We start from the raw sequence: 26151 nt of genomic DNA on the forward strand, positions 1-26151 counted from the left end.
CTTCATGCTGAACCCCTTGTCATAAAACCCCGTACCCGGATGTCATCAATACTGACAGCACGCGGTTATTCAACCGCTTTCAATAACAAAAGAAAAACCTTCTCGCCAGTTATCCCCCCTGATTTAGTCTACACACCTTCGCAATATTATAGCCCTTTATCTAGTCAAGTTTCTGTGTAAGCGATTTCGTTACTTATTGTCGTATTTCATTACACACGCGGATAGTCGCTGTCTCTGTTATATTATAAAATAAATATTACTTTCAAATTGGAGAATTCTACTGTCTGTGTGTTATTTCCTACATTGGATGTGTTTATTTAAGATTTTGGTGTTGTCGCTAAAAAAAATGTGTTCGGTATATATCCTTAGAAACGGGCTTATTTTGTTTCTGTAATAGGCTTATGAAATCATAGAAGAAAAAACTGACCCTTCTCACGACTTTAGGCTATACCTTGTTGTTTATTTATATAAGATTTGTTGATTTTTTTTCTTGTAAATATTGTTTATATTTATATTAGCGTGCCATCAATTAATGTGTTAAGGAAAGGAGAACTCATATTTTGAAATACAATTCATATCGACCAGTGCGTTTGTGAGGAAAAGATAACTCCTGTTCTAAAGTGACAAAATAGCTTAATATCTTAGTATTGTTGTGTGTACAATTATGGTGTGTGGCTGGTGTTAAATTCTCTAAAACATGGCAAAGAAAAAGACAGAAGATACGTTTAATGATATTCAACTCAACGAAGGCAAGGGAAATAAGTCAAGAGAAAATGGTCACTCGCATGGAACAGGTTTGTACTTATCTCCTCTTCCATATCTAATCCAATTGTCTTTCGAACAATAGGAATTTTTTAGTTTACTGTTTGTTTGTCTTTAAAAAAAAATATCAATACAACTTAGCATTTACGTGAATTGTATTACCAGGCTTAAAAGGGAAGTGTTTCGTTATGTTCGAATTTAAGCGCTCGATTTCAAACTTGTTTTGTTTTGATAACCGGTTCTTTAACAATGCTGTTGTATCTCAGACGTTTTAGTACCATGATGCTTTCAAAGTCCAACCACCCACTAAAATAATTTTTTTTTAAATTAAAATAGATTGGTCCGACAACACCCCCCCCCACACACACACACAAATAGTCTCCAGCTAAAACACCCCTCCGCCCCCCCCCCCCCCCCAAAAAAAATAGGTTGGTCCGTTAACCCCCCCCCCCCACACACACACACACACCAATTGTCTCTAGCTAAAACACCCCTTCGCCCCCCCCCCCCCCCAAAAAAAATAGATTGGTCCGACAACCCCCCCCCCCCTCCCCACACACACACACAAATTGTCTCTATCTGAAACACCCCTTCGCCCCCCCCCCCCCCAAAAAATAGATTGGTCCGACAACCTCCCCCTCCCCACACACACACACAAATTGTCTCCAGCTAAAACACCCCTCCCCCCCCCCAAATAGATTGGTCCGATAACCCCCTCCCCCACCACCACACACACAAATTGTCTCGAGCTAAAAGACCCCTCCCCCCCCCCAAAAAAAAATAGATTGGTCCGATAACCCCCTCCCCCACCACCACACACACAAATTGTCTCGAGCTAAAACACCCCTTAGCCCCCCCCCCCAAAAAAAAATAGATTGGTCCGATAACCCCCTCCCCCACCACCACACACACAAATTGTCTCGAGCTAAAAGACCCCTCCGCACCCCCCCCCCCCCCCCAATAATAGATTGGTCCGAAAACCCCCTCCCCCACCACCACACACACAAATTGTCTCTAGCTAAAACACCCCTTCGCCCCCCCCCCCCCCCCCCAATAATAGATTGGTCCGATAACCCCCTCTCCCACCACCACACACACAAATTGTCTCGAGCTAAAAGACCCCTCCTCCCACGACTACACCCCAAAGCTCTACACCAGGGGTCTCCAAACTTTTCAGCCCGAGGGCCGCATTAACTATCAAATATCAGTTCGGGAGCCAGAGTTTCTTCAAGGCATCTCTTCGGTCTTATGGAGCCCTTCCCCCCGCCCCACTGAAGAACGTCTACCACCCCCCAATAAAATATAATTTATATAGAAATATATACACATTTCAAGTGCCCCCCACCCCCCACCCCCCCCCCCCGGAGAAAAAAAAATTCTGAAAGAAACACTGTCGTGGGCCGAAAACACACTGGGGGGTTCAAGTTTGCTCTCAAATTGTTTTTCACGTATTTCAGTCTTGAAAATCTTTGTTCTCTTAGAATTTAAAAGGTACTTTGATTCAAAAGTTTTAATATTAGGAAAATCTTCCTTTTGCAAAAACTTATAAAAACCCACCCGCCCTTCTGTGAACGTGACTCTAATGACCTCCAGCTGCAGTTCATCTTTGCAACTGGCCACATTAGTTTCAAATGGGTTTTACATCTTCTGACTTTGAATCCAAGTAAGAAAGCAACTACTGAAACTGCAGCTGGAGGTCTTTCTTAACTTAAATAATCTTCTCAGAACTTTCTCGCAACCTAGCCATATTCTTTTGTGTAATATGGTAAATCTTGCGATTCTGTGTTTGTATCTTTCAACATGTCTCTGAACTATCTATGGTAGAGTCCGTGTGGCCTTATTAAATTCGCCATCTTAACCACAGGATTCAGTACACTGCTAATGTCCACATATTTAGCACGTAAAGCTTGCTAGTGAATACAATGCAGGAACATTGTAGAATGTTTTTCTCATTCGCTTGTCCAACCAAGCCTTTCTTTATGCCATTCTCCATCAACAGTCAGGTAATTGAGGTTAGTCCAGTCCAAGTTATAATCAGCAAATGTTTTCTTTAACTCATTGAAATTAGCCTCTCCGGTAACAGTGCCGTAAATGTTATGTAGGGAAGCCAGCTCTTGTGTTATGTTCATGTCTTCATCCACACCCCTAATGAACACAAGAAGTTGAGAGGTGGAACAGCTGCCCAGCGACTCATCTATTGCAATTGAAAAATGGCGAAACGTGCTTGTATTTTTCGCTATTTGAGTCACAATGTTTTCACCAATGTCTGCAACACGACGGGCAATCGTACTTACACTAAAATCTACGTTTTCAAATTGTTTTGAATTTTCTGAGCAAAGTTCCTCAACCACCTCTAGCAAACATTTTATTTTCCTGGACAAAAAGATCCCCGCGGGCCGGATGAGAGGACCTCGTAGGGCCGCATCTGGCCCGCGGGCCGTTGTTTGAAGACCCCTGCAGTCTACACTCTCGTCCCCCAATTTTACATTATTTCACGTTCTTCTTTCCAAATACAATTAGATCTTGCCTGAGTTTTTCCATACAGAACACCAAATATACAAACTACTATTTCTCTATATGCATATATATATACGTATATATGCATATTTTGTTCGTATCCTCCGCATTATAATTCGGAGAATTTCAATCCTTAAATGTGTTCTTATTACTGCAAAAACTGTAACACCCCTGGCCTGTGGATTCACCCCCCCCCCCCCCACTTCCTTGTACAACCGTGAAGTAGTTATCACATAAGAATTTACCAGCATAGGAGCATACAGACACGTTTGGCATAAATTAGATTCGTTCGTTCCGGTACAAGTGTGTTATGACAAGACACCACTGCTTCACGGGCCTACATTATAGCCACTTAAAGTAAAATCTACTGTTTTGATAATTATATATAAGTGTATACATACACACACACACCCATATATATATATTATATATATATATATATATATATATATATATATACATATAAAGTATACACGCACAAATACACACACACACACACATATATATATATATATATATATATATATATATATATATATATATATATATATATATATATATATATATATATATATATATAGTTTACTTTCAAATTCCTGATTAAAGTGTGTTGCCATATCCGGGACAACATCGTCTACCTTTGCCAGTACATCTATACATACACACATTTCAAAGCGTGAATAATGTGCATACACGCACACATTACCCATACGCATAAAAAAAAAACAAATTGAAAAAGCCAACCATCCATTACCGCCATGTTTGAACTTATTAAAAAAAAAAGTGTACCCTGGTCTACACGCTATACATATCCAGCCAACCGACACTGGTTTAGCACGGCGACGCCCTGTTGACAAAAAACTTTGGAAGAAAGCGAAACTCTCTACCAGGATAACTTGTGTACCTGTTGTTGTGTGTAAGTGTCGGTGATTACGCCACCATGGGCAGGGTTGATATCCCGATGAATGTTTATCTACTTCCAGACACGCCTCTGAAGAAAGGGTACGACCCGTCCAGGCAAGGACCCAAGAAGAAAAGGTCAGTGTTTTACACTTGTTGGTTAGCCGTACCACACTATTCGAATGTCTCATAGCACTGTTATTACCAGCCCTTGAACCTGGTCTAGTTTGTTACCAGCGACTATCTTATGAAACCAGCGACTAACTTGAAAAACCAGCGACAAACTTCAGATTTCTCTCTCAAAGCCTTAAGATCTGATCCTGGTTTACCAGTTTCTTCCAGGCATCCTCCTCCCTCCCTCACAAAAAAAAAATTCAAGAGCTCCCCCTCCCCTGAAAGAAACACTGGAGTCCACCCCTGAATTCAACCACAGGCGATAGTTACCAGATAATTCGAGTCCCTATTGCAGCCATTTCCAAAAAAAAAAAAAAAAAAGAAGAGCTACTGTATTTCACCATTCGTTCTAGAAAACTTTTAGACACATTGCATTGTTTAATTTGTTTTTCAATGAGTACTAAATTGTTTGCTTACGTCCCATTTATAAAAACAAAATAAACAAGGGAAAAAACTTATAACTATGTTGCCAAATATCTGTAAACAAAAAACAGAAATTCAGTAGTTTTATTTATTTTAAAGAGAAATTTACTGTTTATTTGTATACTAAATACGTCTGATAGAATCTTGTTTGAATTTTTGCCTGACCTTTATAGTTTTGTATTTTAGAATTATCCTCTAATTCTAGTTTAATTCAGTAATACGTTAAGTCTTTTCAATACTTAATTAAAAGACTTTTGAGTATTATATGTTTGATGTTGTTGCATTTAACTGACAACTAGCTAACGCTAACTTAATTTAATATTGCCAAAATATGTGTTATATAATTATGATTTTTAGTATCATATGCCCCCCATGACTGTAGGCGTGTTTATGTGTGAAACTAAACCCTTGTGGTCTATGAAGCCCAATGTTTGCACTAAGGTGTTCAGCCTGTATACGAGTGTGTTCTCCTATAGATAATTGACAATATTTTAAAATAAGTCGCTTTTACAATTACACAAGTTCGTGTTGTGTGAAATTTTATATTTTGTTAGATATGCATTTTCTTAGACTCCTTCCTCTATGAATTTCTTTCTTCATATGCGAGCAGTCACATTTGCGAGGGGGGGGGTGCAGACCGCACCGGGTGACACCATTTAGGGGGGTGACACCAAGGCAAAAAATAGCAAAATATATATAGAAAAATTTGAGGGGGGGGGGCTGCAAATCACTCTGGGGGGTGACACCATTAAGTGCCGCACCGTGTGACACCCGACCTCACTACGCCACTGTGTGTTTGTATCAATTCAGCAGTACCCATACTTACATCCATACCACTGTGTTCCTTCATACCCAATTTTATCGTTTGGTCTTGATTTAAGGTGCTAGTGTAAGATTTGATTGGGTAAAGTTTGGTTTAATGTACACTTCTTGGGCGGCGGCTGTTGTTGCTTTCCTTGTCAGATTTAGTGTCGCGATTAGGTTTCAACAGCTAAGGTTTGTGTTAGAATTTCGCTCGAGTTCAACATAACCGACAGTACTAGCTATGTTATACCGATATACTGGGTGTTTAATTAAATTGCAATTAATTATTTTACTTTGTCTTACCCAGGTCGTGCACTGACGTCATCTGCTGCTTCATATTTTTTCTATTTATAGTTGGCCTTGGTGTGGTGGCCTACTTCGGTAAGTCATTTCGTTGCTGGGACTTATAGTGTACACATTAGGTAGGTCATTTCGTTACAGGGGCGTATGGTGTACATAGACCCTTTAGGTAGGTCGTTTTTATTACAGGGGCTTATGGCATAGTGTACATAGACCCATTATCATTATGTAAGTAGATCCACATGGTATAAGTGCACAAGGTAAAGCCATATGATAAGTTTTGTCGTTACAAGACATTATGGTGTGGTGCATCTAGTACACCTATTTGGAAAGTCATTTCATTTAAGGGAGGCTTATACCATGAAACGGTGCACTGAGTCACCTAGCTACCTTGAACATAAAGGTCATATTTGGGGGGGGGGGGTTATGGTCCTTAACGAGCTACTTATAGTGTTTTAAAGAAATATTTTCAGTGTCAGCGTTGGTACTGTCGAATTCACAAATTATGAATTATTGAAAATTAGAAACAACTAAATAGCGGCGTATGTTATGCCGCGGGCCGGCTCGTTAAGAATATTTCATTTAACACTGTTCATCAAACCTCGTCGAAATAAAAAATAATTTGAGCATATTTAAATTTTAAAATATCTGGGTGGCGTGCTGAGTTTACATTAGTAGTAAACATGCTCTAAATGGCAATCTTGAGACCCATTTTGCGTCTGCGAGTTGTCGTGTTGGCAACTTTACCATTAACATATGGAGTTACAAAAATCAAAATTTTATTTTTTTTCATTTTAGCATTTATTTATGGCAACCCAGAGCTGCTGGTGTACCCGCAGGATTCCAATGGCAACTTGTGTGGGAGGGGGGCTTATGCGTGAGTATTGCTTGATCTGTGGGTAAGGAGTTGGGGGGGGGGTTCATACGTGAGTATAGCTTGTGTGTGGGTAGGGAGGGGTCATGTGTGAGTATAGCTTGACGTGTGGGTAGGGGGGGGCTTAGTATAGCTTTATGTGTGGGTATTGGGGCTTACTGTGTAAGTATAGCTTGGCATGTGGGGGGGGGGGGAGATAAGCAAGATTTTTGTTTGGCGGTATAGTCGTCGACATTTGATGTTAACGGGGGGGGAGGGGGGGGAATCACAACTCAGTAGGTGAAGGACTGTGCGATAATAAAAAAAAATTGTTCAAAACTCACCAATATGTGAACAGAAATGTCCCTCTCTATCTTTCATGTAGAGACAAAAAGCACCTGTTTTTCTTTGACCTGGTCAAGTGTGGAACCATGGGTCCTGCTGTCTTCTTCCAAGGCTGTCCTACACCGCAGGTAGGACTCCGTCATATTTTATTGATTCATTCTCTTATTTCTCCCAGTTTCTATTGGTTCCTTCTCTTACTTCTCCCAGTTTTTATTTTTTCATTCTCTTACTTCTCCCAGTTTTATTAATTCATTTTATTAGCTTCTACCAATTTTCATTCTCATTAATTTCCAGTTTTTCAAAATCATCGTGGTTACCCTCTTAGTGCTTCTCATGATGTACCATCCACAATTGGTTCATGTTCTCTCCTCACAGATTCCTCATCCTCTATTATCCAAATTTCACTCCTCTAAACATTTTAATGCTGTTTAAGCCAAAAATTAGAAGTCTAAAATTATCTTTTAACCATGTTCAAATATTAACAAGTTTTCAACATTCCGCAGGTGTGTGTGAAGGAATGTCCTAAAAAAAATTATGTCTACCTGGAAGACACCCTCGCAAAAAACAAATCCAATCTCATCTGCAAAGATGGAGTAAATTTAGAGGCTAAGGTAGGTGATTTCATAATCCCAATTAGCGTTTTGATAATTAGTAGTCTTAATGTTAGGGGACGGCATGGCCTAGCGGTAGAGAGCTAGACTGCTAACCCATGAGTCTGAAGTCAGTGGAAGGTCCCTGAGTCCACCCAGCTCTGATGGATACCTAACTTATGTTAGGGAAACATACATAGGCGGCTGGGCATAGTGCTGACCACACTATCCCTTCATATGCTGAGGTCAATGAATCAACCGAACTCTACTTCATCTGCCCCATGTGTCTTGGGCACAAACGGGTTCAAGAGGAAGGAGAAGAATCTTAATGATAGCCACAGCTGTTTAGATATGACTGAAGCATTTGTGCAACAGTGTACATAAACATTCCTCTTCAGACATAGTGATCCTTTGGGCAGATGAAGTAGAGTTCATGTTTCTTGACTTTGGCATATGAAAGGATAATGTGGTCAAAACTATGCCCAGCCACCTTTACTTTCCCTAAAGTGAGTCAGGTACCTATCAGAGCTGGGTGGACTTAATAACGTTCTTGAACCTGGATTTGAACTCAAAACTCTCTGGTTAGCCATCTAGTGCTCTACTGCTAGGCCACTCCGTCCCACAACAATGTATATGATAAAGTCACATTTCATCACAAAGCTACATAATAAAGCTTTCGGCTCTCAAGAATTGGTAAACAAACACTGAGAAAAATGAAAAGTGGCTATCAATATGTGTCTCAGCAATGTAAAGCTTATTAACAAATTTTTAAAAAGTCAGGAGAAATAGTACTAACAATACATCTTCCAATTTGAAATTAATTAGCAAGAAATTTGGATTAATTAAATTAAAGTAAATGCCACTCAAGTGTAGTGTGTGGATTGTCTTTTTTCACACACACACACACAAAATTTCGAATGATATTATAGCACGCAGACTAAACAAAAATTAATCAATAGGGCTATTTTTTTTTATAATTTGTAAAGATTTTTAAATTTTAATTTTGCTTTGTTTATTCAACAGAGTTTTGATAATCTAATTAGAGACGATGATTGTGCATCTTATTATCTTAACAGCACTTCTGGTAAGCATTTTATTTTTATATAACAATAATCTAACATGATCGGCAGTGTTAGTCACTTATACTTGTCATGTGTGCTAGAATAATCTAGTTTGGAGATGTAAATCTTATTGGATGTCAATGGAAACCCATTTGGTGGTCTCTTAATAATTTTAAGCCACGGGAAAATTTTAGCTTATACAACACCTTTTTTTTTAATGCGAGTTCTGTGCATTATACCCTGGTTTAGGAAGAGTACGCAAGAGAGTAGTTTATATTGTTTACCCAATAGTTTATATTGTTTACCAAATCTATATATATAATTCTCTTCTTGGAGACGTTAGGAAACAAGCTGTAAGCACGCTCCCTACCACCCCCACTCCTACATGGTCTGGTGAGCTGTGGTTCATGCTAAATGTTTACAATCGTAGAGCCGGGCTTAGAGACGGCTATTAGGGGCAGATAATGTAGTTTGAAACGAATTTCAACTAAGGGGAGGTAACTAAGAGGAGGCTGCTTTCACGGGGGGGGGGGGTTGGGGAAAGGAGAGGGGGGGGTTATCTTCCTTAACGAGCTACTGATAGTGTTTTAAAGCAAATATATTCAGTGGCAGCATTGGTACTGTCGAATTCACAAATTATGAATTACTGAAAAGTAGAAAATAAAACAAATTAAATTAAATTTTAAAAATGATACGCCGCGGGTCGGCTCGTAGTTTATATTGTTTACCCATTAGTTTATATTGTTTATCCAATAGTTAGATTGTTTACAAAACAGTTTATATTGTTTACCCAATATTTATATTGTTTACCAAATAGTTATATTGTTTACAAAATAGTTTACATTGTTTACAACAGTTTATATTGTTTACCCAATAAAACTTATGGTGTTACCAGGGAATACCTTGTATATATTCAAATAGAACTTTCACAGTTGTAGCAAAGTTTGTCTCTGACATCTATGTAAACTCTGTGGGCAATTTCCAGAAATTTAAGCTTAGGCATTTAAACTTTAGTAATTCCTGTATTATTTAATGATCCAGATTAAAAATTTATTACCGCAATATTTTTTTACAACAAATGTTATTTGAACCTTAAAAATCTAATATGATTAACATTAAAGCTTCACAGATTCACCTCTGTTCCAAATGCTTAATTTGTGCACTCTGTAGCACATGCATAAAATGCGGTGTTTTTGAAAACTCATTTAGGCTTATTTTTATTCCCAGCACTAAATCATTTTGCATCCATTAGGTCTTACATAAAACAATACATTAAGAAACCCACATATTTTTATTCCCGGTGCTTAATTTATTTGTACTCTGTAGGATGAATGTGCATAAAAGCCCGCACATTTTAAAACCTAAATATTTGTTCTCAGTACTCAACCGCTGTGTGCCTGAAGCCATTGAGAAGCTTTTTAATTTTGGCAAAGAAGTTCTTACAGTGACCGCAGCTAATGGAAATCAGTACAATGTCACAGATAATAAAAACAAGACGGTCAATGGAAATGATTTTGACATTGGACTTCAGTAAATATACATTTTCATTTTTGCCTTTTTTTTAATTAGTAATCGCATGTATAGATTGGTGATGTAATTAATTAATGTAAAATAGAAGAGTGGAATTATTAATCTAACTACATCTCTATACAATCTCTCTATGTTTTATATACATTCACATTAATAACAATATTAATTTATTTGTTTTGACATGCACATTAAAAGCTCTTCAATATATTTATTTAATTAAATACTCAATAATTAATTTTTTCTAGGATGTTTAATGCGTTTCTTAAGGCGAAGGAATTTGGTGATAAAATTATTGCAGATGTTGTGGTCTCCTGGTGGATGATACTCATGTAAGTTACATACCTTGGAAATGGCAGTGTTTAAAATGTGACTAACATTAACAATGTAACTTAATACAATGTTATTTTTTAAACATTTTTAGCGCAATTTCCATACTGGCAATTGCGTTTAATAATGCGTCATTTCTGGATGGATGGATGTGTGGATGTGTGTCCGCAGCTTGAAGTCGTATCTCCTCCTCAACGAAGCAATATCGAGGACTAGTTCCAAAGCAAATATGTTAAGCAAGTTCCAAGGATGATTGTGGGCCAAAAAAATTCCCGGAATTCCTTCCTGGATTTCCCGGAAAAGCCAAAAAACCTCAAACAAATGCAGTTTTTGCTCCATATCTCGGCAACCAGACCACTTAGCGACTTGAAACATTTACCAATCGATTCCTGCCATAATTTAGAACAATATTGCCAAAGAAAGTTTTCAAAAATATCCTTTCGTTCGGTCACAAAAAATTAATTACTACTTTTTTTAACTGAGCATCGTGTAGGCTTTTTTTCCTTTTTGATGCATAGCTGGACGCGTTATGCGGTACACGCTGCCATTGGCCAGACTCGCGCAGATCTCGCGAGGGGGCGGGGACTAGCTCTGCTCGTGTGAAGAGAAACGAAAAGGGGTGCAAACATCTACGGGTGATTCGTTTGGTCACAAAAAATTAATTAAGGAAATTGCGCTTAAATTGTCACTAGACTTTTTATTAACTTGTTTATGTTATTTACAATCATACACTTTTTTAACTTCAGTTATGTTCATAATCATACAAGTTTCTAATGTGGATTTTTACAATTGTATAATTTTTCCAATCATATATTTTTTTTTATGTACATGTGTGGTGCTCTGCTGTTATTTTCAGTGGTTTGGGAGTGGCTATGGTTATCTCCCTTATCTGGATCACACTGATGAGGTGGATCTCTGGCTTTATGGTGTGGCTGACCATCCTGCTCTTTGTGCTGCTCTGGCTTTTCTGTAAGATCAAACATTCAATTAATGATTTAAACATATTTTTTAACTAAATAAATTACTTGACAGTAGCAAAAAAAGAATGTAAAATGTTGTAAATAAAACTAATATGGTAAAAAGAAAATCTTTGGCTCTAAATGTTTAGTTTTTAAATTTAAATGAATTAAATCTTATAAAATATGTGGACTGATCTACCTTTATTTATTTTTAATAACATAGTTAAACAATTATTTTTAATTATTAATAATTATTATTTAAAATTTTTATACTGCTAATTTATTTGTTTACAATCACTATCTAGTGTACAATTATCAACCCTTTTTTAATTTACATTGTAATTTTATTGAATAGTTTATATTATTTTATTTTTTAACAGCTACACTTTTATGCAATAAGCTACATCCTACCTAAAATTTTATTAAAATATTTTAAACTGCTGCTGTTTACAGTAACCGGGATTTGTTGGTACCTGTACTATGAAGCTAAAGGTACTAAAGAAGTCATGACAGTTTATTTAGTCTGGCAGATGACTTTTGAAAAAGAGAAAATATTCTTAGCAGGAGGTGAGTTGAGAATTTTAAGAAGTAACCAAACAACTGATATTTGAATACAAGTAATAACATCTTAGCAAATTGAAACAATGTTATGTTCTCAAATTATGTCCACATTTGAAGTGGATTGAGATCTTATAATTCTAGACAGATAATACATCAGACGAGGAAGCCATTTTATGTACGCCTTGTTTATTCCGTATTGGAAACGGAAACCTGACATGCAAGGGACATCACTCAAACATTATAAGACTAATACAAGAAGAATGAGTTCCCCCCCAAAATAAAGCTTAATATATTACATCATTTATCTCCACCAAATGGCATAACATGTTGACACATAATACTTAATTGTGTTGTAGAAAATCCCCCATAAATATAATGCACTTAAGAATAGAGATTCAAAATCACCACTAAATAAATTTAATTGCCTAGTACTACTAGTATTATTTCTTTAAAAACTATAACAAAACTATGTTTAAACCCACCCAAATCCTAAACATGCTGAGTAAAGTAGCCATCAGATATACGTGCCAAATTCTGCATGAAAATATTTTTTGGTCCTTTGTACATTTAAAAAATAATTAGAGTGAATAAATGTGAGTTTAAATGACAGAAATTTGATATTTTTGTTTGAACTTTGAAACTTTTCAGGAATCATCTTTGGTGTTATCTTTGTGGTTGTGTTTTTCATTCTTCTGTTTTTGTGCCAGAGAATTCGCATAGCTGTTGCACTCATAGGGCAAGGCAGCAGGTATACATAGTTTTAATATATGTATTCCCTAATCTTATATACGCTAATAACTTTGTTTAGATTTAACTATACGTTTTTTTTACTGAGAAATCCGTCAATTTATATTTAATATTTATAAAATGCTGTTTAGATATATAACTTGCTAACTTACATTATAAATCACACTAAAGTAATTTTTAAATGTTTATTTTTAGGGCAGTTGGATCAATGTGGTCAACTCTTTTGTGGCCGATCGTCCCATTTATTTTACAAGTGGCTGTAGTGGCACTTTGGGGGTGCACTGCGACGTATCCTTATCATGTTGCACACTTTACCAATCTGCTTGTATTTCTGTAACATTATAAATTTCAAAAGTCTAATCATTACTTGTAACACAGCAAATCAGTGTACCAGATAAATTTCAGGTTAAAATTGTCCAACTTGAAATACATTTTTCCTTGACTTTTGTTAAGATTTTTGGCATCCATAGGCAGAGCACCTTCCAACCAGAATTTTACTTTGTCAAATGGGACAACAGACTTTGAAGCGTATAAACAAAATGTTATAAACCTCTTTGAAGAAATTCCCTGTGATAACAATGTAAGTAGCACAACTCTAATCAATAGTTTACTGCTCTGTAATTTTAATACTGTTATTGGCAAGTTGCAAGCCATTTTCACAAACCTTGTCACCTTGATAATCATTGTTGAGCCATCCTTCTATAGCCCCGATTTTCAGATTAACTACTTAGTTTACATTGTATTACTAAAATAAAATTATGAATACATTAATAGGCTATTTTATTGTTCACATTTTTTTTATTAGGATTCCAATTACGCTTCTAAAGAAGTTTGTGGATTTTTCAAGTATGGGAAAGGAGAGTATGTACATTTTCTTCAAGTATTAACTTTTAATTAGTATGAAATTTAAAATTAATTGGTAGTTCTAAATTAATATAAAGATACAAATATTCTAGACATACGCTGAATAGAACACATGTACTTTTGTTTCCAAAAGTAGTTCATTGTAAAAAAAAATGGTAACTAAAATAAGTTTTTTATTGCAATTTTACTTTTCATTCTATTTTTTATATGCAGTTATTTAGTAGGCCTACACCTTTGTTTAAGTAATTTTCATAAAAATCTATCTTAAATTGTTTAAAATTTGGCTCCCCAGTTACACAATCTACCTACAAATCTACAATCTGTTCATGTTGTTTTGGCTTGTGAACTTTGTGGCTGCTCTTGGCCAGTTGACCTTGTCTGGCTCATTTGCCAGTTATTACTGGGCTTTTGATAAGTCAAAGGATATCCCAACATTCCCACTGCTAGGTGCCTTCTGGAGGTGTTTCAGGTGAGGTGATATTTCGGTTACTTGAGATATAGTGCTTTATGTGTGAGTTGATATCTGGATTATTTGAAGTGTTTACGCCAAATGGGGCTTAATAGGTGAGTTGATATTTGGATTACTTGAGGTATAGGGCTTTATGTGTGAGCTGATATTTGGATTACTTGAGGTATAGGGCTTTATGTGTGAGTTGATATTTGGATTACTTGAGATATAGGGCTTTATGTGTGATTTGATATTTGGATTACTTGAGGTATAGGGCTTTATGTGTGATTTGATATTTGGATTACTTGAGGTATAGGGCTTTATGTGTGAGTTGATATTTGGATTACTTGAGGTATAGGGCTTTATGTGTGAGTTGATATTTGGATTACTTGAGGTATAGGGCTTTATGTGTGAGTTGATATTTGGATTACTTGACGTATAGGGCTTTATGTGTGAGTTGATATTTGGATTATTTGAAGTATTCACACTGTATTGGACCTTCTATGCGAGTTCATCATGTGAGATATTCATACAATATTGGGCTTTTTAGGATGACATGATTGAGTAAAAGTGCACAGTTAATACCCAAAAAGTTTTGAGTTCAATTCACTGGGTAGAGATACCCTTGATCCCATTCAGCTGTGAGGAGTACATGACTCTAATTGGGGAAAGTGACAACGGCTGGGCATAGTGCTGACTATAGTATCCCCATATTTAATGAGATCAGAGAAACAGGTGAACTCTACTTCATCTGCCCAATCGACCACCCTGACCCAATTGGTATGTCAGCAAGGTTCTTTCTGTTTGAAGTGAGTAGATAATAGGAGCACTTGAGAAGTACAAGGGGTCGGCGTGGTCGAGTCGATAAAGCTCATGGTTGCTAAACCGAAAAGTCTCGAGTTCGAACCCTCGGGCAGATGAGGCTCGTTAGCTGGGGACAGCCACTCTTCTAAGAGAGACAACTCCAAAATCAAACAACTGCTGCCTTGTAGTTTGTTCTTGGTTGGACAAAGGCTATGGAAGCAAATCCAAAAAGAAAAGCAGGCTGAACTCGGAGTCAATGGCCTCAATGGCGCATAACCAGTTGACACGTAACCCTTAATTGTGATAGAAGCATGGTTGAGTCGGCAAAAGCACATGGTTGATAAATTTGAAAAAAGTCTCGAGTTCAAACCCTCTGGCAGATAAGGCTCGATCCTTCCCAACACTAAAAATTAAGAACGAAGAAGAAGAAGAGAAGTACAAACTGCATCCAGTGGTGCTTTATTAAATAGAACTCACTATATAAAAACTACTATTTACAAGAAAACTAGTACTCATAAATTAAATTTTTAAATTAATTAACATTCCAGATACCACTTGGGCTCTTTAGCCTTTGGCTCCCTGCTGATCGCCATTGTCCAGATAATCAGAGCCTGTCTAGAGTATGTTGATTCTAAGCTCAAATCATCAGAAAATCCTGTTGCCAAATTTTTCCTCAAGTAAGAAAACTTTGATTTAGGGCTAAGTGTGTTCAAAGAATGTGTCTAGGTGTGGTTTATTTAGTGCTGCATAGTTCTTTTATTTTTATTTTAATGTAATATATTTAAAAAGGTGAAAATAGGAATAATTATAAAAAGCTTAAAATAGGAATAAATATAAAAAGCTGAAAATAAAATTGAAAACCTAATAGCAATTAATCATATTTCAAATATTAGATAGTATTGAAGTTGTTTTTTGGTGGTTTAGAATTTTTGTTCATTAAATTATGTGCATAACTTTAGAAACATACTAGATTACAAAATTATTCAGAGATACTAAAAAATTAGCCCTGTTATTTTAAAGTAATGCATTTTTAAAAAATTAACATTTTAAACTTCTCTCATCAAATAAATTTGTTTAAAATATCCAGGTGCCTAAAGTGTTGTTTCTGGTGCTTGGAAAAGTTTCTTAAGTTTTTGTGTAAGAACGCCTACATTATGGTAAGGATTTTGGAATCATACCCTGGTGAAATAGATAAAATGAAATGAAAAATATTTATACATTCTAAATATTGTCAAGTTTATATCAACTTTTATTTTAACTTTTTAGATGGCTGTGTATGGCAAGAACTTCTGTTCCTCAGCCAAAAGAGCATTTGAGCTTATCTTAAGAAATGTTGTGAGAGCGTTTGTGCTGGATAAAGTTACAGACTTTCTGCTCATTATATGCAAACTTTTGGTTGTTGGAAGCGTAGGTAATGAAAATTTTTATTTATGTTTACAAAATTGCCCACATTAAGTTCTTGGTAACAAAAGGTCTATATTTTTTTTTATCATCCTGTTTTCTAAATATGCTCATTTTTTATCCTCTTCCAAGTTAATTTCTGTGTTACGGTAATACAAACCTGCAACTGTTTTTCTGTCTTTCTTTATCTTCCCAACCCCCACCCCCCTATACAAATGCTAAAACTTCAAAAGTTAACATTTGTTTAATTTTAGGTGTAATAGCTTATTTCTTCTTTGATGGGAGAATTGATTTCTTGAAGGCTTATCAACCACAGTTAAACTTTTATATTGTGCCAATAATTGTAAGTATTGAAATATTTTATAATTATCATTATTCAATTGATCATTATATTTATATACACATATATATATATATTAATATACACACACATATATAAACACATATATATACATATTTTTATATATATATATATATATATATATATATATATATATATATATATATATATATGCATGTAATATTTTATTTTTTTATTTATATTTTTTATTTATATCTGCCTGTATTGCAAAAAAGAAACAACTTTTTAAAGTTTATTTTGTTATTTTCTTTTTTTCAGCTTGTAATCATAGGATCCTACATTATTGCTGATATATTTTTTAGTGTCTATGAAATGGCAGTTGACACTTTGTTCCTATGTTTTCGTAAGTTATAGAGTTATTAGAATAAGAGTTGTACTGTGGCTCATTTTGTCTGTTTGTTATTAAATTCTCTTACAATAAGATTATTGTTTGAACCTTATTTCTGAATTATGTGATAATTATCGATACGAAATACAAATGTGTATCCATATCCTGTGACAGGCACTTTTTCTTCAAATGGAAAAAAAAATTCAATGTATTGAAAAACATTATTAAACATTGTATTTTACATGGCTCATTCACAAAACCGAAAGTCAAACTATCATTAATAAAACATCTGTTTTTAGTATTCTAGTTTTTAAATTATATAATTGTTTCTGTTGGGGAAAAAAAATCATGTTTTTAAATTTTGTAATTATTTTTTCAGTTGAGGACATAGAAAGAAATGATGGGTCCCCTGAGAAACCTTACTTCATGAGCAAAGACTTGATGAAGATCTTGGGCAAGAAAAATTTAAAACCCAAAAACTCAGAATAATGGATGCGATTTCAGGAGTTTGCTCAAGATCCATAGATAAATCTGAAAGAACAAATAGTTAGTTTTCACTTGACAGAAAAAAAGTTTTTTTTTCCTACCTTTTCTGAAAAAGGGATGCAAAATAATTTTGTGATAAATTTTTTGTTTTTTTTTTATTGAGCATAATATGTTCACTGATATACTGTATGTTAATTATTAAGTTTGTGTAAATAATTAAAACTTTTTGGTGAAATTTAAAATGTTTACAGACAGACTCAGCATTCCAGTGTAGAAGTTTGAATTTATTATCACTATATCGCAAATAATGGCAACTACTGGAAAAAAAACATGAAGATTTTGTTTTAATGCTTACTATTAACATAGTTTAAAAATGAATAAGACTAGCAAATAATACATTATACTATTTCAAATGTAAAAATAGAACAGGAATTTAAAAAGATTTCCTTTAACCCATGACTTTTACCAAGTCTTTTAATATTGGATGAATGAATTTTTTAAAAGTATGCTTTCTTCTATCCAGCTTTGATTTATTTTCTTGTCGTCTTTCATACTTTATCTCCGTTAATTATGGGGTTCCTGTGACTATGCTTTTGACTCAAATTTAAATGACCACAGAAATTGGGAGCTGTATTCAACAATTATTTTTTACGTACTAAGTGCCTTGCTGTAAATAACGAGCAAATACTTAGCTCAAGTTTTGTCTTTAGTTCACTTGTAGTTCTACACCTTGACAATCTTATACACAAGTGACCTCTTTGAACAGTTTTGAGCCTATTATTGATCAGATCTAGACGTTTTAAGAATAATAAAAGCAAACAGTGCCACATGGTGGGCCAACCCTCCTTGCTCCTCAACCTAATTATGTCAAAGCATAAATCCCCAGTTTAAACTTAGGTAAAATTAAGTGTTATTGTTTTGTAAAAATTGGTATGCTTGGTAGCTTTCATATAATGCCTTTTGTATGCATTTTTCATCTAAAAACAGCATTACTTTTATTAGCTATTTCTTTATCCAACAGTTTGGAAATGTTATATTATATATAAGATAAACTTAAATATATTTTTATCAAACTTTATTAAAGTATTCTTTTTTTAATAGATGTATTTGACTTTGTAGTACAAAAATAAACATGGAGGTTACATATTTACTCATATATGCTGACATTTCAACACTTATAACATACAATTTTTATAGAATCTTGTAATATAAATATTTTATTTTTAAAAAGTAGTCTGGAGGTTAAATATTTACTGGGGTTTTATTTAGAACTTAATGTCTATTATTTTTTCTTCTAAGCAAATTAATAATAACAATAACAGCCTAATCTCCATCTGTGATTTTTATTCTCAAAAAGTCATTTCTCAATTCATGTTTGTGAAGCACTTCACAGAGGCGTAGCGAGGGGGGGCGGGGGAGGGGGACGGACATATGTCCCCGGGCGCCGACCTTAGAAGGGGCGCCAAATTGAAAGTTTGAGGGGGGGGGGGGTGCAAATAGAAAGTTTGAGGAGGGTGGGGGGGTGCAAATCAAAAGTGTGGGGGTGCAAATGAAAAGTTTGAGGGGGGGGAGCAAATCGAAAGTTTGAGGAGGGGGGTGCAAATCAAAAGTTTGAGGGTGGGGGTGCAAATGAAAAGTTTGAGGGGGGGAGCAAATCGAAAGTTTGAGGGGGGGTGCAAATCGAAAGTTTGTCCCCGGGCGCCGGGAAGGGTCGCTACGCCTCTGGCACTCCATCATTGTATTTCCATAGTAACCACTTGAAGTTAAACTTTTCAAATAAAATATATTCTAGGTTTTCCTAAACAGGATCTACATTTACAATGTTTGTTTTTAATCTCTCCAATCTGCGTTTAAATCTGCATCAAATATTTGAACGAAGACAAAATGGAATGGTATGGTTAAGGCCCTATGTTCCACAAGGAGCAAAGAGGATTACATCAAAACTGAATGAAAAAAAAAACATGACCATGTTTCAAGTTAGATTTGTTGTCACAGTTTTAAAACCGGATGTACAAATGAGAAATGTGAATTATATGTTACATAATGTTGACCACTGTTGTACTGACTATGATAATATTTAATTGTAAATATTGAGTAAAAATAATTAATTTGCGAGTATGTTTTAAATGTGCCTTGGCTGTAATAATTATGTTCAGTATAAATATAAAGCAAGTTATATGTATTCTCAGCTCAATGTTAAGTTTAGCAATAAATATATTTATATATTTACACTTTTTCATAATAGGCTAATTTCAGGTCAAAATCTAAATCTTAGCATGATGGTATTAAAAAGGATCTAAATAAATCCCATCTTTGTATTTATAAATTATATTAACAAATAGCCATTTTTTAATTGTACAAGCAGGTCTTAGCAAGAAAAGTATTTGAATACGCAACAAAAATAGGTTTTTGTTATTATTATTATGCACTATTTGTTGTTCATTGTTTATGGTAAATGTACTGATTTTGCTATATTTATATGCAGCATCCATATAATTATAAACTAGTTTAGGACATCATTTATGAAATGCATACAATACATTTGATTTTTTTTTTAGTTTACTTAATGACTCAAATCAGCTCTACCCATTTTTTTGAGGTTATTTTTTTTTTTGCATTTACATTTTAATTCGTGGGAATTATGCATCTTATTTAAAGTGGTTAATACATAATTGTATATTTTCCAATGCCAAAAATGACCATCATTTGCTTTAAATAATAAATGAACTTATTTAAAATGTACCTCATTGTTAATAATACCGACAGTGCTTAGGTGTGTGCACATATGAAGAGGAAATACATTGGTAAAAAGCAATATTATGTAGGGCTACCTTGGATATTGGTTTTTTTTTTTTGGAAAAAGCTTTCTAGAGTAGTAAGACTTTCTTTTAAACAATATAAGGCTGAAGATGTTTATAAACAGGGGAGTTTTGTTTAAAAATCTGATTTATTTTAAAATCAGTTTTTGTGGTAACAAGCTGTGTATTTGCATGGGGGGATTAGTCCTAGTAAAGTTAATACATAAGGGCGAAGTGGTCTTATAAAAATGCATATAATCTTAGATGGATTAAGGGTGGGTTAGTAATGTCCTGGTTGCATATTATGCAATACTTGCACATTCCCTGATCTGATAAATAGCCTTGTTGACTATAGTCCCAGGAGCTTTTGTATTTCATGAAAAAAAATTACATTTTAAAAATCTGGCTTAGTTTATTCTCCATACATTCCAGCTACTTTTTAAAATTAAAGCTTTTTCTGCAATTTTATTACAAATGATTTTACACTGAATTATAAATGCAATTCTGATGTGATTCTAATGTTTGGTTTAGGTAACTCTACACTTGTAATTATTTGTTATTTTTTAATAGGCCTACAAAGAATGCATGGAGAAATATTAAACCAACTAGTTTTGTAAGTTTTATCTCCCAAAAAAAACCAGTCATGTAGGCCAAAATATGTACCCAATATAGTAGCAGATTGGCTGAAAATTTCACTTGTTTTATTCGCCCCATATTTCTTAAAAGTAAACCAACTCGTTTGAGCAATATTTATTTAAGAATTGTTAGTCCTAGACCTACTGTTCTAAGATCTCAAGACATGACCCTTTTACTTTAATAAAAACAACTAGCATCAACTAGCAATTTCTGTATTCTACTGGATATTTTTATTGGAGTCTATTTAATAAGTAAAATAAGAAAAAATGTGTATTGTCTACCAACAAATGCTAGGGAATAACAAGCCTGCACAATACAGTTAAAATTGCTGATTATGTTAAAAAAGGGAATATGTTTAAAAATGTTTCAGTGGGTTTTAATACTTTTTATCTTGGTTTTCTTAGCATTATTGTGCATACCCTTAACAGTAATAACAGGTAAATAATTGAATATTTTTTTAGATGTAGAATCTAAATTAATAAAATTATTAGTAAAGTGAAAAAAAATTGGAGACTGAAGTTTTTTAAATGAAATAAGCTTATGAAAGAAATTTATTGTTATTACCATAAATACTAATTATTTACTTAATAAGTTAAGTAGTTCAGAAGGTGTCGAGTTCTTACAAGTTGGAAATTTCTATAAGTTAAAAGTTAAAGTTTATCAAACTCTGAAGACTGCTCTCACCTGTACATGCAATTTACAGTGTCATTGCAAAACTAGAAATTGGCTTTTTTTATGAAACAAATTTTGTTAAATCAAGTTTATTAAAGCTTAATTGTACTAAATGAGATTAATAAAAATTTGATAATTTATTCCACAATTATTTGCTCCACATGAAGCATTCCTTTAGTGACCAGATAAAATGAAGCTAAGTAACATTTTTAAATGTATTCCAGTTGATGTTATATTTTGTAATTAACAAACATGTATCTAAAATGTTATTGCCTCATTCTGAAATTTGTATTCACCTGGCTAATTAAAACTAGACCAAATTGTTGACCAAAAATCCACGTTGAAACAAAATGTAAATAAATTGTACTATCAGACCTTACTTGTGTTGTTATATTTTAAAAGACAAAAATTATTTGCAGCCCATACTGCACATTGACAATAGTTGGACTGTTTGTCTGAGCTACAGAGTTTAATGGTAATGTATGCTCTATATAGCTGCAGTGACATCTTGTGAAGAATAACGACTAGTGCAAAAGTGCTATTCTAAATATTCTAATGCATGAGACAATTACACTCTAACTGTAAAACATTAAAGTTCCCCTTTCAGAACTAATGATCCACAGGTCAGATGAAGTAGAGTTCATGTTTCTTATCCTCTGTATATGAACAGATAGTGTGGTCAGCATTATGCTCAGCCACTTTTACTTTCCGAAAACAACAGTCAGGTACCCAGGTGAAGTGGCTATATAATCACATCATTCAAGCTTTGGAGCTAATGCTTAACCGCAGCTTATTAATTGCTGAAATTAATTTGAACAACAACAAATTTATCACACAAAGTAAACTTTAATGTTCATGATATGTATTAACACCATAAAGTCCCCTAATTTGTTTTCACAAATAGAAAATGCACACTGAATTTATATTGGTTTTTTTTAAAAACAAAAGCTGACAATAAAAATTAATTTGGATTACTAAAGCAAAATTATTTGAAAAATAGGAGGTGTTGTTTTTTTTTACACAAAAACAGTATCCAATAATAAACAAAATTAATTGATTCTGTTTTTCATAAATCTTTCCATGAAAACAAATCAGAGATGGAATATCTTTTATTCCATGAAAAAAAAGAAAAAATAGATGTAAACATGATATGTATAATACATTGCAATGACATGCAAGGATTAAATAAACTGCATTCAATAGCAAGAAATCACAACTTTAAAATGTATGGAACAATACCAGTACTATATCTAGCATATCATATACATCATAAATATACTTTAATAATATATAATCATCAGAAGATATTTTAGGTTATAAGTAACTGATTGCCAAAATCCTGTTTTAATTTAGTTAATTTAAAACTACAGTACAACAATTGTATGACCACAGCTTAGTTGGGGAGGTAACCAAGTGGAGATAGGACTTAAACACTGGGAATGAGTTCAGATCCTGTAGGAAGGGAGAAAAGAATAAATTGGACTTTTTTCTTAATTGATCCATTAAAAAAACGAGAAATGTCTCACTTTTTTTTCACGAGCTCAGATTAAGTATACATGAATAAGTTTTTTCTTTAAAATATTATTCAGTTCAATTACTACAACGAAGTTAACATGTTCTGATAATTTAAATACCTTCATTATAATTAACAAATGCATGTTTTTACAACAAGTAAAGGTACACTGTCAAACCGTACCACAATTATTTTTTTTAAAGTTAAGTTATATTTACTTGGTTGATTTAAGTTTAAAATTTACAATTGAATCATTTGTTAAAGAGTGAAAATAATAAATTTGCATCAATATATATTAAAAAATAAAAAACCTAACAAACACTATGTCTTATATAAGTGTTTATATATATATATATATATATATATATATATATATATATATATATATATATATATATATATATATATATATATATATATATATATATATATATATATATATATATATAATTTGTTGTATCTGACCAAGGTCACCACCTCCATCTTTAAAAGTTATAATCCCACTATTAGTTTTCAATATGCTTCCATGTTTTAATCTTTGTACAACATCTTTTAAAGTGGATGTAGATGTAAATTCAGTTTCTTTTTTAATTCCGGTTTTCTATGCATTGTGTAATAAACTATGAAATACTGTATTCTGTTTTCATAAGTAGCACCAACAAGGGAAAAGAGTTCCAAAATAGTCATTTTCTACTACAAAATGGATGGTGTTTAAAAATTAATTATTAAATAAAATATAATTGATAACATGATATGGATCAACAATTTATTATTTGCAACGTACTCAAACCAATGAGTAAAATTTTTTTTTTATTTCAGCTAACATTTGTTTTCTTAATACATAAAATGTTTGCTTGCTTAACAAAATCACAAGTGTTCTTTAGACTTCTGTAAAAACTTAAACAAAAACAACTTTTCACAATTAACTAAATGATGAAGTCAGAAAATTTAATATAACTGAACAGCTAATGTCAAACTAAGTTTATTAATACAACATTGACATAAAATGAAAAACATTTTGGGTAGTTTCCATCATTTTGCACAATGAATGGATTTACTTTGCCTATGGTGTATACCAAAAGCATACATTATCTTTTAAAAATATTTAACAGCAGTACAACAACATATTTTGGCTTTACAAATGCTTCAAATTAAATGTAGGCATACACTACACAGAGTTCTAATCACATTAAACAGAGGACATACAAATTCTTTTACAGAGCTAAAGTAGTACCAAAACATCAATTAGTTTTAATTTCATATTCATAGTGTAAGTAAGGAGTGTAGTTATTTTAGACATTTATTCTAAATGTATATAATAGCTTACCTTGGAAAAATTTAGGTTTCCTAAGTTACAGTTACCTAAAATATTATGTTTTAACTATTTCAAAGTTGTTTTGTTTTAATTGTTGGAAAAGAAAAAACTGATAAAATTTCAACAGTATGAGATAGTGTAAGTAGAAACAAGTTGGAAAATATGTATACTAAAATTATTTAAGCAAAATATTAAATAATAGAACTATATGATTATGAATTAATAATATCTGGCCAAGCTTTTAATAATAAAAGTATTCTTTTTTTGTATTTCTCTATGGGAATTAGTGTTACTAAAAAAATGGTTTTATAATACACAAGCTACATAATTAAGTTCAAACATTGATTAAAAAGAATATAATACAACACTCAACAGGATTTTTGCTGATATGCTAAGATTACATTTCTTTAAGGTCTTCACTAACCTTATATAAATAAAAGGCGAATAAAAATCACAACTAATTTTTTTAAATATATAGTTAAAATACAGCACACAAAAATCAATAGAACACTGCAGTGCAAATATATTTTCTTTTTGGAAAATACTATGATGGTAATTCCAGTCTCTCATTCTCCTCATGGATTAAAAACTGCCTGGCAGGACGATTATTAGAAGCACTGTTGTAAACCCTTGGACCACGCAGAAAATTAGCCACGATTTGTGACCTCACTCGTAAGTTATTTTCATCCCTACCCTGTTGCCTGGAAGCTTGTTGATGTCTTGATAAAACAGACAGGTTCCGGTCAACTTGAAAAATATTATACACATTTAATCCAGGTAAAATAACTGCTTCAACACCATGCTGAATTATTCCCAAACGTTCTTGCTGTTGAAACCGATTTCTGTTTCGTTGTCTTAAAAAATAATGCTGTTGTTCTTGAGTGCGATTTCTTCGATTTTCCAAAGAAGTTCTAGTATTGTGTCTCTCTCTTTCTACATTTTGACGATTTTCCAAAGTAGCTCTTTGGTTATCAGCACCATTTTCTCTTGCAATATTTCTTCTATTATCATTTTCAATCCTGTGTATATCCGCCTCTACCAAGTTATTCTCTTCATTCTCATTTTCCCTGTTTTCAGCCTCTAACTGTCTGGTTAAAGGTTCAATTTCTCTATGTTCATTTATTTCATTCTCAAGGACAACTTCATTGACATTTTCATAACACATAAAGTGATGATTGTTTCTTAGTCTTCCAAAATATCGTTGATTATGAACTGATAAAAATCTAGTTATTTTGCAAAACCAATCTTGATGGCTTCTTTCACAATACACAACAAAGATAAGCACAACAAAAAGCCAGCTAAATGCACTTGTTGATTTATCCTCTAAGCCTAAAATTCCACATGTGAAGTGAAATAAAACCCAGGAGGCCCAGTAAAGTGTATTGATAAATATTTTTCCAAAGCCAAATGCAATGGCATTAAACACAGCGAATGCCACTTGTAAGAGGAAGTAAACCATAATTTTTATGATGCTAACAACAGAGTGAATAATTTTAAAACACTTGTAAAGAGTGTAAGTAAGGTAGCTTGCATGGGAAGCATTTGAAAACAATTGAAAGGACAAATTCAAATTCATTCCTGTTATCCATTCGGCACATATTTCAATAGCTAACAATATACACTAAATCAAAAACCTATGTAGATCTAGATCTAAAATCTAGATATGTAGGTA

At 33.5% G+C, this 26151-nt stretch overlaps 1 protein-coding gene across 1 annotated transcript; it reads left to right on the plus strand.

Moving 5' to 3' along the window:
• Window positions 1-501: 501 nt before the first annotated feature.
• Window positions 502-17616, plus strand: LOC131957821 (choline transporter-like protein 2). The gene is made up of 22 exons (XM_059322621.1): window positions 502-794; window positions 4263-4317; window positions 5888-5961; window positions 6679-6757; window positions 7119-7206; window positions 7582-7689; window positions 8692-8752; window positions 10109-10259; window positions 10505-10588; window positions 11443-11555; window positions 11999-12112; window positions 12755-12854; window positions 13049-13141; window positions 13307-13433; window positions 13659-13714; window positions 14010-14186; window positions 15518-15646; window positions 16057-16126; window positions 16236-16380; window positions 16625-16713; window positions 16990-17074; window positions 17439-17616. The coding sequence occupies exons 1-22, from the start codon at window positions 698-700 to the stop codon at window positions 17546-17548; spliced, it is 2205 nt and encodes a 734-aa protein (XP_059178604.1). The 5' UTR covers window positions 502-697; the 3' UTR covers window positions 17549-17616.
• Window positions 17617-26151: the final 8535 nt, after the last annotated feature.

This window comes from Physella acuta, unplaced genomic scaffold (genome assembly GCF_028476545.2).
Source record: "Physella acuta isolate Inbredline_101_S28 unplaced genomic scaffold, ASM2847654v3 ptg001270l, whole genome shotgun sequence".
Lineage (NCBI taxonomy): Eukaryota > Metazoa > Mollusca > Gastropoda > Physidae > Physella > Physella acuta.